Raw genomic sequence first — 13,990 nt, forward strand, 5'->3', positions numbered from 1 at the left:
TAAAGGAAAGTTAGAACCATACGTCACGTGGAGATGTTTATTAATGGCTAGATTTAACAGGAGTGCAAGCTGATGTTTATTTAACATGGCTGTGGGAAAACTATTTAGAAACTTATCATTTACTGCTGTTTCACGCATGTTGCACAGGGTTGTTTTAATAGTTTGGCTATAGGTTGGATCTTGCTCACACATATCAAGCTAACATATACACAGGCACGCAAGGAAAAATGTAAGCAATATGTTTTTACATTCTAGTAAAACTGCTTAAAAATTAACCCCTGCCTACCTACTCTTCTGCCTAATTTTATACATCTATTAGTTTTATTTATTGTTTTATGTCACTAAAACATATTTTATTTTTCTATAGGAAGAATCCAACATAAGGGTTTTTATAAAACCACAGGAATCGCTAGAAAAATCACTTGAAATGAACCATCAGAAAGGCAAAAAAAAGATTCAGAAGAGGCCAAACTATAAAAATGTTGGGGAGGAGGAGGATGAGGACAAGGTCCCCGATGATGGTCAAGAAGAGTCTGATAAGGCTAGTACGTTAAAAGGGATCAAGGCAACCGGTGAGACAGAAGGTGAGGAAAGTGGCTAAAAGTAATATCTGATGGTGCAAGGACACGTTTAATGCAAATAGTTACTTATGCTTCGTGTTGTGGTTACTACAGTTTTGGTGATTTTTTAGCACTGCCTGTTACTATCTCTTCTCGGTTGTTTAACTTTATTTTAAATGTGATAAATCATTTTCATCTATGGGTATATTTCTTTTTATATCAGGGCCGTAACTAGGGTAGTGCGACTTGTTCCATGGCACAGGGCAGGGGGCGCTGTTCGGTCCTGTCAATTTTCTGTTTATTATCATTCTCACTTGTAGCTTCCTCCTCTTTTATCCCCAGCTTCTCTTCTCTGGCTCTTCCTCATGAGGCCATGGCCCTCTTTCGGGTGCGTGTATTATGTCCCTATTTGAAAAATGGAGGGGGCGACGCCATTGCTCTTTCTTGCACAGGGCACCGAAAAGTCTAGTTACGTCTCTGCAAGCTTTGTGATAAACAATAGCAAGCAATCTGATATCATTAGCAGTCAAGCTTAATGAAGGCAACCAACTGTTGGCTTTATAATATGAAAAAAAAAAGTCTCCCTTGTTTTGGTGATTAAAATATTTGATGCCGCTTCATTCACCGTTTTTGCAGAATGCTTAGTACATTTAATAAACCACTTCATTTTATTTGATTTCATCCTAAATATATATATAAGAAAACATTCCATTAGGTAATGCATGTTTAAATAATTTGCTTCAACTAAGGTGTTTGCCAACATCAGTTACTTAATCGATTTAAAGACTAGCATGGGTATTCAATTTGGAGCGAAAAGTCCGTGCTCGATTTTTCGCTCCTGGTATAAAGTATCGGGCGCGCGCCCGCTTTATCTCCGTATTCAATTAAAAAGCTACGAAAACGGGAGCCGGCGTAATAGGATTGGTGAAAAAAAACGGGATTTACCTGGAGTAAATTGTAGGACCCCCTAAAGCTGTCAAAACATGGGGGATCACTATGGGTAACCCCGTTTTAGCCTGTAAATGAAAGTCGGGGTATTAAATAGCCGCGACAGGTGTTTTTTTTTCTGACATTGAAGAAGTGATGCAGAAGAGCACTTAGGTTATTTTTTTCGTTTTTTTAAGTGGTCCCATCAAATTTGGGGTACATGAAAATGGGTACTAGCATATTTTTATGTCCCTAAAGTAATTTTTTTAAAATTCTGCAAAAATGCACCTGCCGCTAATAGCCTATTCTAGAATACACCTGTCGAATACTTGCAGAATAGCCCTGAACCTATTTCCCTATTTTTAAAAACTTTTTTTTCCCATTTTTTTTTTTCACCCCAATTTTTAAATAATTTTTTTGGGGTGTCCCTAATTTTTTTTTAAACTTTTTTTGACACAGTTTTTTTTAAATGACATTCCCAGGGTTGCAGGCTATTTTTTTTTAAGCCTGTGTAGAGGAATCGTTTCTATATTTTATATATTTATACCATGAGTGCCAATCATTGAAGATGAAACTCCAAAAATATTTGTTTCTTTACTATATTTATAAAGATATTATAAATATAAAGTTCAATTAACATACGTTATATATATAAAGATATTTGCAAATACATGCATATGTATGAATTAATTAATTATGATTCCAGTGAGTTCAGACGTGAAGTTCGAGCTCTGATTTCTGATATTTATTTATAGGCAATTCAAATTATACAGAATGAGATATACTAGTATATATATTACTACTGTGTATATTTATGCTTACTAAGACATAAAACTTAATAAACAATTAATAAACTTAGACAATTAATAACAACATAGATTATATATTTGCAAGTATTATTAGTTACCGTACTTCCTCCTGCACAAACTTTATGTTCTTCTGGACTCTGTGTTACATTGTGCTGACCTCTCTCCTCCTTCAACTTCTCTCCCCCTGTTCTCTCCTCCAACTAACTAAACTGTACTTCCAGTGCTGTCTTTTATCCCAAAATCTGTCAATACAATTGTGCCATGTCCCATTCTGTCCAATGTGGCAGATAATTACGGGTTTCCCTAAAACCAGATTCTGAAGTGTTGTAAAAAGTGTCAGCTGGCTTTTACCCCTCAGGTGGGCAGTAGGGAAGGTATTTTGGGATCATAAAATTTGGTATTTGTTTATTTATCAAACGATTTACCTTTGATTATTTGATGTGCAAACAGATCTATATTGCCTAAGGTGCTAGCATCAATAGATGTGACCTCTCGATGGTATAGTAGATAAATGGCCCCTGGCCTGGTCATAGATGAGCTGATTTATAATTACCCAAGGCATGCTATATTTTGATTCTGATCTTATAAGTATAGCCTACACACCTGTGCATACCAGTGTCTGTTGGTCTAAGCAGTAAAAACCTGTTTCTTACACAATTAATAAACCTTACAATTAAAGCATATATCTAAATACCTGTTACTAAACATTTAACTTATACAGTATATTCAAACATATTTAATCTATTTCTCACTTTAAAATATATATACTATTCACTATGGTGTAAACCACATTCAATCATTAACGGTATTTTAATTCAGGCAATATCTCTAGTCCTCATATTACTTTAAATCTAATGTTTAAGTATATTTTATTTTACTTATATAATTAATTTCCTACATCACATAAGGTAACACCTGCATCCCTAAACCCCAATTCTGCACTTTTTTTCACCACCTATTCAGTGGTGAAAAGCTATCCCTGTTTTTTTTCAAAGACTTTTCGAACCTGCGAAACGTCTTTGAAATTGAATACGGGGATAATTGAAATCGGCGAAAATGACGTCATCAGCGCACCGATTCCGAAATTTTCGCTCCAAATTGAATACCCCTATAGAGGTTCTAAATATGTTTGTCACAATGTTCTAGATTTGTTAAAATTTCTAAATTAGGTGTAATTTTTTTTCACTGAATTTACAACTTTGCATCAAATGTTATTAGCATAACAGCACACCTCTTTCTGTGATGTCACAAAGGAGGGCTGTTTTGGGGATGAAAGAAAACTATTTTATAGGGGTATTTACCAGAAGTTGACCTACAAATTGTAGCTATCTGCTTATTTGCACTAAACTCTTCAGTGTACTGTATATTACCAGCATAATTAAATATACCATGTGTCATTGCGCTGCACTGCAGTTTTTCTGCATTTTCCCTGTACATGAAACTGGCCCAGCTAGTTAGAACACCATGCATTTAAATAAATGCTGTGCTATGATGGTCAGAACTAATTCAAATGTATTCAGATGATATTTGGGATAGAGGCTTCCATTACCATCCTGTCCCAGTGAGAGACAGAGTGTCATTGCCATAGACCAAGATGCATATAACTATTCTGTTAATGGGATAACTGAGAAATAAAGGCTTGCACTCAGATCTCTGCAATTACTATTCTAGCGCCCGCCCAGTTGTGATGTCAGCGTTGGCAGTCCCTGCAAGCAGTGTACGGATGGTCGGCAGGTCACCCGTTCATACATACAGATGCACCAATATACATCTGCATAATATATCGGCATCACCTGTGCTGCAAAGCCGAACTGATATGTCTGTGAACAATGTCATTCACAGACATATCGGGTGTGTACACACCCGCCAATACGCTACCGATATGTCATTCAATCAAACGATCTATCTACTAGTGTGTACCCACCTTAAGTTTAAGGTGCATACACACGTAACAATTTTGTAACGAACGATTTTCTGTCAGATTATCTGTCAGATTTTCCCTTGAAAAGTGAACGATTTTTTGAAGTGTAATAAACGATTTTTACAACGATGAACGAAAAATGTTCCTTCCCTTAATGAAAATTGTTATGTTGGACAGTCTGAAATGGACGATAAACTACAAATGGGAGCGCGCTTTAACGATTTTCATTCATCATTATAACTCAGAAACTGAACGATTTTTTGAACATCGGTAAAAAAATTGTTACGTGTGTATGCACCTTTTCTCTTTATTTTGTGCTTGGAAATACCATCTCTTTATCTTTTTGCTTGGAAATACCATCTCTTTATCTTTTTGCTTGGAAATACCATCTTCCTGGGCGTCTGATAGGACAAATGATTGAATTTGGCTTTTACTCAGGGAGTTCTCCTTTAAGAGTATATATAAAATATTTAGCTAAAAAATAGGGAATGTTCTTGCTGACTGCTGTGTGTGGATATTTGTTCCGCTACTACCCTGACAGATCATTCTACTTTACCGCTCTCATGCCTCATACACGGGAGGAAACAACCTTATGTTCTCTATTGTGCACATTCACAGCGCATCCTGTACAGACAGAATGTTCGCTAATGACGGATCAATCCAAGATAAATGTCTTATTCGTACCTTATTTGGCTCACAGAAGTCAGTTGGTATAGGTTATGAATATAAGTTTTAGAAACAGTGTATTATAAGAGAAGGCAATCACTTTCTTACACTCCTTTTCTCCTACAACCGCTAACATGCATAGTAAATAGAAAAATTTTATTTTTAGTGACAAGTTTAAAGTCCAAGTAATCCGGTGTTTTATATACAAAATAGTGCTTACTTAAGCACTGCCATTCACTCTGTTAAAGAAGAGTCATCTCTGTGAAGCCGCCTTCAATGTTTAGTTGATTGTATTGTGCTGACACAGATTGGATTTTACAGTACTACACACAATATAATATGACGACAGTGGTATTCTGCACTTGTGTGAGGTCATACTCATATCGTAGTTTCATTCATTCTTGTATGTTATGGAATGTTCTGTATTACCCAGCCTGCACTAAGTAAATCAGTAAAATCTGTGTAGTTTCTGTTTCCCAGGATATTGCTTAACATTTATGTCCACACATTTTTCTTTATAAACGCTCTCATTTTATTGCATTACAAAGTATTTTTCTTTTGTATATTTAACACTAATTGGGATATATGTCTAGGACACATGAAAAATGTGCTATGATCCATAGCAGCGAATTATATTATTAAAAGTCTGAAGTGGTCCAGAAATAAGTGATTCGTCAATATGCATTATATCACCTATTTCTGTGCACCAATTTCCAATTATATGGTTACTAGGTTACAGAAAAATCACTTCCACTGTTGGTAGTGTTGGTGTTTTGGGAAATACTAGAAACTAAGTTGCTAGAAGTTGATTCAATTTGTTGCGAGCGTAACGAATGCCATTGCATCGGCTCCCTATCTTGCACCAGTCCCTGGGCTTGCAAATTTTTGTATGCAGCCCTAGGGGCTACAGTAAAAGTGCCACACGTGCACACATATAGTCACAGGGTGAGCCTAATTGGATGAGTTTGAGTTGCAGCAATAGTGATTACAAATGCATTTTTAGTTGTTTTCTGGTTCAATTTTCAGCAGTGTAATCTCAACACAACGACCAAAACTAGATTTGACGGTGAAGGAGATTTTGAATGGAGTTGGTGACTCTGGGAGGAGGGAATATGATTAACTTTATTTCGGACATGCTGAGCTTTAAGTAGCCTTGGGAATGCCATGTGGAGATAGCAGAGAAACAGCTGGTTATAGAGTTTAGTAGATAAGTGGTATCGATTCCTACCTATCTGTACACTCTAAAATGTCGCTATTTAACATAATAAGTCGCACCAGAAATAATTGCTCTTCAGATTTTGATTGTGTTTCCAAAGCACAAAAAGATATTATTCACCAAAAAGCAGATAGTTACACGCTGTGATCTAAATATAATTTTCGCAAACAAATTATACAATCACAAGGTATAGTCGATACATACGCAAGCGCACCGGTCCCAGTTACAGTCATCAATCCAGAGGTCTGTGGTCATCCCAGAGAATGGCTACTAACTGGGACCGGGACACAGGCTATATAACCAAACAGATCATGATAACAACAATGTAGACAGACAAACATAATTCCATTGGTTCTTGGTCTTTGTAGTACGCTGTAGTTCATAGTGCAGTTCACTAGGGGTATGTCCCAATTCTCCAGATTACATTGTCGTTCTTTAATTGATTTAAATTAGATAGAGACACTACATTACAGTGTACACATTCTAACCAATAATTTCCTATATTCCATAACCATCGAACGCAAGATGCGACTCCCTCGCTGATGGGTTCAGATATCTGCCATGTTTATCATGTTGTATACCATAAATATTAAATACATGCATTTTATATCATAATTAATAACTTTAATATAAACCATAATGTGCAGGAACCTTTTATGAGTGCGTGTATATTTATGATTATATGTAAGTATGCGTTGTGTGTCTTCATGCAGCAGAAAAAGGTACGCTGTGTGTTCTATTTATAATTGCAACTGTATATCTATGTGTGCACGCATTGTGGATACCCATGTGATCGTTTAAGTGTATATATATATACACATATACATTCACACACACATATATATATATATATATATATATATCCTCAATCTGGTCATTACTTATTTTACTTCTGTCTGGACTAAAAGAATGGCAGGCAATGGGGTTTTGTCCTGTTCATGGATGGAGCAAGCCTTGGCAAACAATCTGATAATTTTAACAAAAGGCTCCCCTAATACAACTTAAATACATCAGCATTGGATATTTGTTAATAATAGCTACACGTCTGGCAATTGTTTATTAATCTACATTTAGGACACTTCAATTTTGCATATCCGTGTCTGGGTTATATTTCAATTGTCACAGACATACTGTGTATATATTTGAAGTAAACACTCACAGTATCTTGTGTATTCTTGATTATTTGTCACAGACATGTCTACAAGACAAGTCTGTCATCACTGAATATATGTAGTCTTTAAATATATATATTTATATGTGTATCCGTGCGTATGGGGTATGATAGGGTTTTTAACAGTATACAGTGGTAATGCGATCGCACGATGCTAATAATAGCATATTAGCATCACACACCATGGATTCATGCTGACGACGCAAGATGGCGTCGTCAGAGGCAACCTAAAATGGCATCGCTCGATATTAATTTTAAGATCTGGTCTCAGCCAATCATCCGGCTTCGACAGTGGAGCAGTAGATTTAGATGTAGTTAGCATGGAGGGGATACAGAAGACTAAATACATGAATTAGCCCACCAGGAGATGGTGTATACAGGAAGAAAAACAGAGTGCCAAGAAAAATTGCCTATTGGGATGAAATTTAGTATGTTGGTGAAATCGGATATAAGTGGAAAACTTTGGAAGTAATGGTATCTTCAAATTTACTATTGACAATGGCATTTATAACATTTATCATTTATAACATTTAACAAAGTATAGAAGATCTGTGAGCTAGATAAATTGATAAGGTATGTACAGTAGGTATATGTTGAGTAAACAATACGAAAACATTCTAGGATTATTATTGATATTATTATGCATTATTTAGAAAGCACTGATATCTTATGATGCTATATGAGGGGATCGCAATATATATTCCGTACAATGGCACGAAAGGAAAGCGGTCAGGGCAACAATTGATGCAAAAGGTAGCAGAATACACATAAGAAGCCCAGAGACACAGTATTTGAGTAGAATGATGCAGATTCTATTTGGTGGCTGGGCGCTTTAATAGATCCCAGGTGAAATTGCTCTTCATTATTACTTTTTATTACTAGTCTTACTGACATTTATTTAAATAGCATCAGCATACTCTACAGCACTTATAATTGGGATTAAACAGAGGCGTAAAACAAGACTGGGTATTGCCAAACAGACAAGAGGTTTGTTACATAATACTGCTTGACTAATATGCAAAGGGAAAATAATGGGGCTATATGATCCAATCATGCAGCCATGTTGTTTTCGGGGATCAGTAAATTGTATAATTTGTGGAAGGAAAATGGTTTATACAAGGTGTATAGAAAGGTTGGCAATTGGATAAAATTGCTTACAGAGCTGAAAGCTTATTTGAGAATTTCTTATGTTTACCTAAAGTGGTGATTATTTCAGGAATGCTCATTTGGAACCAAGGACAAATCATTTTTTTATTGAGCATTTGGTAATATTAGTTTTTATCCAGGATATCAAAGTGAAATCAGTAACTGTGAATAAGAGCAAATAAGGAGTCTGGATCAGAGACACAGATCTTAAGGTGGGTACACACCTAGCATATATATCTGCAGTGATCTGCAGATATATCTGTATATGATGGTTGTTCATATACACTGAACGACCATCATCTTACAGGGAGCCACGGGTCCCCCTCCCCGTGGTAGACCACCTGTACACACTTGCCGATGGACAGATATGTCTGCAGATATATCTGTCCATCGGCTGTGCAGCACAGCCAACGAGATATGTCTGTGAACGACGTTGTTTACAGACCTATCGCAGGTACACACTGGCCGACAGGCACCAGATATATTGGCCGATCAGTTGATCGGCAAATATATCTGTCAGTGTGTACCCAGCTTTAGGCAGACTGGAGTGTTTGCGTTGGGCCATAATTTGTGAAGAGATATATGTGGGCATTGGACTTGCTAATGGACTAGATAGAAGCATTTTATATTAGATTTGGTAAAATAGACTAGTCAACTAATGTAGTGACAGAGAGAGCGAAGCAGTACTACACTGGCAACGGCACCCTACAACATGCACCATATGTAATGTAGATGTGCACAGCGAACTAGCACAATGACGTAGACGGGCAATTTAACTAGCCATAAGGCCGACGAATTGCCATTGCAACAGCATGGAAATACCGGCAATGACACCTCAACTCTCCCCACTCGCAGCCTGATCTCGCCCCGATCTGCAAACAAAAATGTACAAGTCTGGATCTACCGATTTGAAGTTTGCACCAACTACAGGCCTGAACAACTTTGAGACCTGTCTGGATTTGCATCGTTTCACCAGAAAGTTAACACTAGCCAAGTATTTAAGTAAGAATCCGTGCATGCATACGGATCCCCCCAGACTGATAAGAACATTATACACACAAACTTGAAGCCACCATCCTCTTTTTATCAAACACACATGAAGGGATCCATGAAAGAGACTTTAGAGAAATTGGTCACTAAAAACATTGAAAGAATCAGTACAAAACCAAAGCCAAAGAACATGAACATCACTAATAAAGAGATATGGGCCCTGCAAGAGTTAAGCAATAACACTGAACTAGTAATCAAACCAGCAGATAAGGGAGGGAGGGGTATTAAACAAACATGACTACCTTGAAGAATGCACCATATTAGTAAGTGACACAGACACATATACTGTACTACCCAAAGACCCCACTACACTATACAAAATCAAACTACAGAGGTTGTTGAAAGAAGGCTTTGATAAAGGCATACTCACGGGTAAAGAATAGAAGTATTTGAACAATCCCCATCCAATGATCTCAGTCATATACTATCTACCTAAGAGTCATAAAAGTACCACAAAACCACCAGAACATCCCATAATATCAGGAATAAACTCACCAGTAAATAATCACAATAGACTCTTTTTTACAGACTTACGAGAATCAGAAATCACACATATACGCGATACCACAGATATCCTCAGAACCTTAGAAAGTTTCAATTGGCACAAAGACTACTGGCTATGCACGAGTGAAATAACATCTCTTTACACTTTACACCAACAGGGAACGGAGCCAGTAAGACTCTATCTAGAACAAGATCCTGACATGGAAGATCAACAGATCCAATTTATAACAGATTGCATTTACTTCATCCTAAAACACAATTACTTCTGGTTTGAAGGATCTTATTACAGACAAGACACAGGAACTGCGATGGGGACTAGGTTTGCCCCAAGCTATTTTATCTGTTTTTTAGCAGGTGGGAGGACCAAAACATCTGGTCTAATCATGAGTTTGGGGCAAACCTAGTCCTCTGGCGTAGATATATAGACATCCTGTTTATTTGTCAAGGAGACGAATGCCAATTAAACCAATTCCTCAATTACATAAATTAAAATAACAATCACCTCCGTTTCACCTCCAATTACAGTAAGTCTGAGGTAAATTTTTTGGATATAACCATATACATCGAGCAAGACGATGTAGGTACCAGAACCTATCAAAAACCAGTAGACTCAAACGGCTATATACTGTCAGATAGTGGTCACCATCCAAATTGGCTGGGAAACATCCCTCTGGGCCAGTTCGAGAGTTAGGAGGAATTGCAGCAAATTTTCATACTATCACACACACGGACAGATGTTTAAACAGCAGTTCATAGAGAAGGGTTACAAACAGGAAAGAGTACAGTACAGAGTGCATTGAGATGGTTGAGGAGGAAGAAAGGGACTCCCTACTGACGTATAAAAACAGATCCCTTACAACTAAGAAACCAAACGCACCTTTTATTACTCAATACAATAAAGATCACAGAATACTGAACAAAATCATTCAGATACACTGGCACATAATTCTGGAGGACGAACCCCTGAATGACCTCCTCCCAATAAAACCTATGATGGTATTCGGGAAAGCACCTGATCTGAAACAAAAACTTGTTCATAATCACCTAAAACACAACACACAAACACAGAGAACACTATTGGGCCACAAACTAAACCCAGGTTTCTATTACTGCGAGACATGCCAATTTTGTAAACTAAACCCAAAATCCACAAAAATAGATGCTCATTTACCTCGAATCAAAACCATAACACATTTAAAATTAAAGATCATCTCTCATGCAAAGGCATGGGGGTAGTTTACCTCATAACATGCCCGTGTGCACAACAGTACGCAGGTAGGACCACCAGACAATTGAAGATCAGGATTTCTGAAAATATCAGAAACATTAAAAAGCAACTTGACACATAGGGCCTATGTAACAAAGCTTGATGAGAGATAAAATTGTGAGATATAAATCACCAACTAATCAGCTAACTTACATTTTATAGGCTGTGCTTGAAAAATGACAGTTAGGAGCTGATTGGTTAATACTTTTTCTCACAATTTTCTCTCTCATCGAGCTTTGATACATAGGCCCCATAGTCTTTCTCAACACTTCAAAGACCGACTTAATCAAGACCCCACAGATCTTGACTATATAGGGAATGAACAGGTTAACCAGAACTGGAGAGGGGGTGACTACAATAAGAAAATTAACAAAGCAGAGTTAAAATGGATTATGGAATTTAAGACCCTTGCCCCATACGGACTTGGGGGCATATTCAATTAGCCGTGAAAAGTATCGCTGATGACATCATTTCGCCAGGCGAAAACTTATCCTGTATTCAATTCCAAAGACTTTTCTCGTATGTGGAAAGTCATTGCATTGGAATAGGCAAAAAAGATTTGCATATGAAAATTTCAGAATTGTGCAGAACAAAGTGCAGAATTTCGGACAGGCCCCCAAAGGTTAACTGTGTTAAAAAAAAAAAAAAAAATCCCCCCAAAAATTGAACACCCCCAAATATTACTTTGACAAAAGGGTTGAAAAAGTACAAAGTTGGGGTACAAACTTAAAAACTAGAGAAATAAGCTTTTGGTGGGGTCTGCAAGTATGGGTAGGTGTTTTTTTGATTACAGGTACTTGCTGAAGGTGCGTTTTTAAGGTCTTTTGAAACTTCACTTTTGCAATTTTTAACCATGCTAGCACCCAATTTCATGTACCCCAAATTTGCTGGGAGTACTTATTTTCTAAAATAAATCCTGCTAAATGCTATACTTCACCACTTGTGATTAGATGCGAATTAGCAGCTATTGAGAGCATTTAAGTACCCCAAATAGCTTCAGTAGGGATATTCGGGGGCATCTACATTGATCTCCAATGTAAGTGCATCTTTTGGGGATTGTCAGGCTGATTTCCCCAAATCTGACAGCACTTTTCGCCTGTTTGCGTTTCGCCGTGTCCTGTTTTCACATCCTTTGAAATTGAATAGGGTGAATAGCGGGGAGCGAATGAACAGTTTCGCCTCCAAAACACGCAAAGTTGGTGAAAAGTACGGCAGGCAAAACCTTTCCGACTTTCGCGTCTAATTGAATATGCCCCTTAATCTGATGAGATAAAAGCAGTAATTACAGGTTAATACCAGAATAGAAGAATAGACTAATCAATACCAGCGATTATATACTTGATTCTGAATAATAGTTGCATTAGTTCCTTAAATGTGACATCATTTATAGGATCAAAAATACACAGCTGTATGAAGATGGATTCATTATACTCCTATCTTGATCACTGCATTGACTTATACTACTACTTATGACGTATAAGTCATTACCCGTCTTAGACACATTTAATTTATTGTGACTTATAGCTCTGTGAATCATATTTAGACTGCCATAAAGCTAGTGTTAAGGATTCTTTGCAACCCCATAATAAGAGGTTTATAGAATCAGATTGGTCTAGAGACAGTCCTTTATAGTGAAATTACATCTATCAGTCATTACCCAGCCCCATCTGGGGTTTTCTCTCTTTTTTCTCATGACATAACAGATATGTAATTTTACCATTTAGCACCAGATTGAGTATTATGCAGATCACACAAATCCATATTATTCCCAGCTGAAAGAGTAACCTATGCACGGAGTACGTGTATTTACAATATATCCGATCTGGGAACTCTCTCCCTCCCATACTGTATACAGTAACCATGGTGACCGAGCTATACCCCAGTGATGACATATCGCATCATCAACTTACCCGCCCTTCGAAGCATATAAACCCACCTCCAAGATGGCGACGAGCATTACTCCCTGAGGAAAGCTGAAAGGGCCAACACGCATAGGAGCGAACCTTATATCAACACCAGTAACCGCATAAACCTTGCATCATAGTGTCCCCCTGCCTGCCTAAGTCACCTCTACAATAGGTGAGTTGAGTGCGCAGCCTCCACAAGTGATTGGACCACCTGGCAAGCGAGATCTCGCGGGACCTGACGAGACGCGCTCACAGATGCTGCGGGGACCAAGCCAGTGGATGCACCAGTGGCAACCACTGGAATATGGCCCGCACCACCGGCAGGGTCAGTAGTGGAGGAGGACAGGACCAGGATCGAGGACCGAAGACCCTAGGACAAGACTAGGTGAGGCCTTACCTGAGACTTAAGTGTTTAAACGAAGTAAGACTTACTGAGACTGATTATATTTACATTAATACCCCATCGGGACTCTGACTTTCATATACAGTGGGGTGTGGGACGCCCACCCCCTGGTTGGTCACCAGGTGTTTTGAACTACATTGAGACAGTCCATTTACTCCATTTTCTTATAATCAATCCAATACACCTCTCAAAATCCCCCCCCTCCCCCTCCATTCATCTCCTATCCACACACTAATGTTGTATTATTTTTAGATCCACATTCTCTTGTTTCTAATAAAAAACTTCATAGGTTTTGTTGTACGTAACTGTGTACAGGGTTTTCTTATATATAGCTTTTGACATCGAGCCAGCATTCCTTCACGTCAATATAAGGCGCAGTCCATCGACACGTGTGTGTTTGCACATATATGTACTTCTTAATACTTGCAGAATACTTAGATCCT

The 13,990-nt window shown here is 37.8% G+C and overlaps 1 protein-coding gene across 6 annotated transcripts in view; it reads left to right on the top strand.

Moving 5' to 3' along the window:
• CLEC16A (C-type lectin domain containing 16A) overlaps positions 1-13,990 on the top strand; it is a 437,038-nt gene that overhangs the window by 126,553 nt on the left and 296,495 nt on the right. For all 6 annotated transcript variants that reach the window (XM_088466918.1, XM_088466921.1, XM_088466922.1 and 3 more), the window contains exon 10: positions 368-584. In XM_088466918.1, coding sequence (XP_088323044.1) covers positions 368-584 — 217 coding nt within the window. The remainder of the gene's footprint in view (positions 1-367; positions 585-13,990) is intronic.

This window comes from Taudactylus pleione, unplaced genomic scaffold (genome assembly GCF_031769625.1).
Source record: "Taudactylus pleione unplaced genomic scaffold, aTauple2 ptg000066l, whole genome shotgun sequence".
NCBI lineage: Eukaryota > Metazoa > Chordata > Amphibia > Anura > Myobatrachidae > Taudactylus > Taudactylus pleione.